Source organism: Salvelinus namaycush, chromosome 8, assembly GCF_016432855.1.
Source record: "Salvelinus namaycush isolate Seneca chromosome 8, SaNama_1.0, whole genome shotgun sequence".
Classification (NCBI taxonomy): domain Eukaryota; kingdom Metazoa; phylum Chordata; class Actinopteri; order Salmoniformes; family Salmonidae; genus Salvelinus; species Salvelinus namaycush.
In genome coordinates, this window is record NC_052314.1 from 1,469,696 (window position 1) to 1,472,398 (window position 2,703).

General features: G+C 46.2%; 1 protein-coding gene across 1 annotated transcript; it reads right to left on the reverse strand.

Annotated features, from left to right (window-relative positions):
* Positions 1-1,029: 1,029 nt before the first annotated feature.
* On the reverse strand, positions 1,030-2,145 carry LOC120051702 (forkhead box protein E1-like). The gene has a single exon (XM_038998589.1). The coding sequence runs from the start codon at positions 2,143-2,145 to the stop codon at positions 1,030-1,032; it is 1,116 nt and encodes a 371-aa protein (XP_038854517.1).
* Positions 2,146-2,703: the final 558 nt, after the last annotated feature.

Genomic DNA, 2,703 nt, shown 5'->3' on the forward strand with positions numbered 1-2,703 from the left:
ACTTTATATTCCTGTTCTGATCGTTTATTGTTTCTTATAGTTGTTGCATTGTCGAGAAGGAACCTGCAAGTAAGCATTTCATTTTGTGTATCCTGACCTGTAGATGCGAATAATAAAAACGTGAAACATTCCCATAACTCCTTGCATGACCATTTCCAATTGTTGCACTTTAATTACAACAATGATTAACAAGTGTTAAGTGGCTCCAAACCAAGAGTTTTGATTTCTACCATTGAAACTCCTTTAGTCACAACTTGCACTACAGGCATCTGCATATTTTATTCAATGATACATTTATCCTTGAAGTAATTATGTTGTTTTGCTTAAATTAATGTAATTCAACTATGATTCCTTATTAAAAAAAAGGCACAAAATACTTCTTAAGTATTTTTTCCAAAAAATCTTTATCAAATGCACAAAATGAAACAATAATTTACACAGTTTAAATTCCATTACAAATACATTTAGACAATTACATAAAAAAAAGACCCTGCACACATTCAACTCATGAAAATTGAGCTTTTGCAACCACAGATTTTCACCACAGTAAAGAAAACGAACTGCAAAACCTCATTCAGGCTTTTGAGATACTCGATGAAGCTACAAAGTGATACAAGTCCAGACACATACTTTAACCTTTAGATTCAAATCTCAACTGTACACACATTATGGTGCATCATGATATGGATTTAAACATGAATGTATATTTAACAATGTAGTGTCCTGAGCATTGCACTTGATACTTGAGCGTGTATACATTGTATTGCAGTCCATATCATATTTGTCACAGTTACTGAATTAATGACATTTTATATCTCAAAACATGCACATTGATTCAAGTCAAAATAACACACCAAAACATGACGAAAAAATCCTGTTCATTTGATGTCCTTTAGTCTTTTCTTTTTCATTCATGCCATCCCACTAACACCAGTGTCTCTCACATAGCCGCCAACTGAAACGGAAAAGTCCACTGGAACTGTTCCTTCCAAAAACCAACCCAATGCATAATTCTTTGAAGACAGTTCCTCAGATGGCAGACACAAACCTATCCATGTTCCCCGAGTACGTGGGGTGTCTTAGGTAGGCTCCAGTGCTGGTGGTACCTGCACCATTATACTGGACCAACGAGCCCAACTGTCCCGGGGACACTCTCCCATAATGCTCCACAGCATCTCCAGCCATGTGGGGTGAGGAGTGGGAGTGGAGACGCCCTGACCCTCCATACCCCTGGCTGTGTCCCTGGCTGTAGGAGCCCTGAGGTGGGTGGTGGTGTGGGTGGTGGTGGTGTCCGTTGGGGCCCGAGTAGGGAAACCCCACATGGGCCGAGGAGCGGGACAGCATGGCCCCTCCACATGACTGGGCCTGGAAGGCTGGGGCTCCAAGGTTACAGTGGCTGGGGCCCCCAGCGGGGCCTCCATCTGGACTGAAGCTCCGGCTGGGCTGCTGCATCATCTCGGGCCCCTGACCCCCGGAGGGGTGCCCTATGATTGTGTTGATGCTGAACATGCGGGAGTGGGACTGGCAGTGAGGACCGAACCCGGGGGGCGAGGAAGATGGGTAGTAGGCAGAGGGTAGCTGACCATGCTGGCCGTACGGGGGACTCACCGCCATATTGGAGCCGTAGACGGAGCTGGAGTAGGTCGAGCGAGCGATCTGGACAGGCGAGAAGACAGGGGACTCATGTACATATGACGTGTAGGTCGTAAAGTCACAGCGCTTGAACCTCTTCCTGCGCCGGAGGAAGCTGCCGCTCTCGAACATGTCTTCTGCGTTGGGGTCCAGGGCCCAGTAGTTACCCTTCCCGGGCCTCCCTGGCTCCCTAGGGATCTTGATGAAGCAGTCGTTGAGGGTCAGGTTGTGGCGGATGGAGTTCTGCCACTTCTTGGAGTTGTCTTGGTAGAAGGGGAACCGCTCCGTGATGAACTTGTAGATGCCGCCCAGGGTCAGCTTATGGTTGGGCGAGTTGGCTATCGCCATGGAGATGAGGGCGATGTAGCTGTAGGGGGGCTTCCCTCGCTGGAGGGGTCTCTTCCTGCGGCGGCCCCTTGACGGTTCGTCCGACACTGTTGTGGTCATATGAGGGGGGTTGGGAGCAGGCGGGGAGATCTCAGAAGTGTCTTTCTCCACTTTGACCACCGGCATGGTTGAGTGTAGTTCGTAAATGTCCAAAAACAGAACGGACTAACTTGCAAAGTTAATGGTCTAGGTCGTTCTAAGGTTGTCCAAAAGTGCAGTATGTCATCGACAGGAACAGTAGCAGACGCAGAGAGAGAAGAGCAATAAAATATTTACTAGAAAGGAAGGTTTCAACATTCCTTCTTCAAAAACTCACAGTCCTCAAAAACTCAGTCCTCGAGTCCAAAAATCAGCAGTTCAACAAATAAAGATGGTTTGCGTTCCCAGTTTTCTATATATCCAGGATAGTCTCGTCAGGTAGAGATGAGAGAATACAGTGACTGTAAACACGTTCTTCCAGTTGTGTGTGTGTGAGAGTGTCAGTGAGTTACCTGAGGTCTCGACTACCTCCTCTGCAGCACACCTGAGCCACACCCCCACCCAGGGACTGACTCACCTCAGTAAAATGGATAAGGGTTTATTGTTCATGTGTTTTAAAATATATGTAATGCCACTGGCAGTTTTTTAAAAGTGTATATTTAGGACTTCTTTTTTGTTGCTGTAAATATTGGATGTAGAGCAGCA

Coding starts and splice junctions, on each gene's coding strand:
- LOC120051702 (XM_038998589.1), bottom strand. CDS start 2,145: ATGCCGGTGGTCAAAGTGGAGAAAGACACTTCTGAGATCTCCCCGCCT.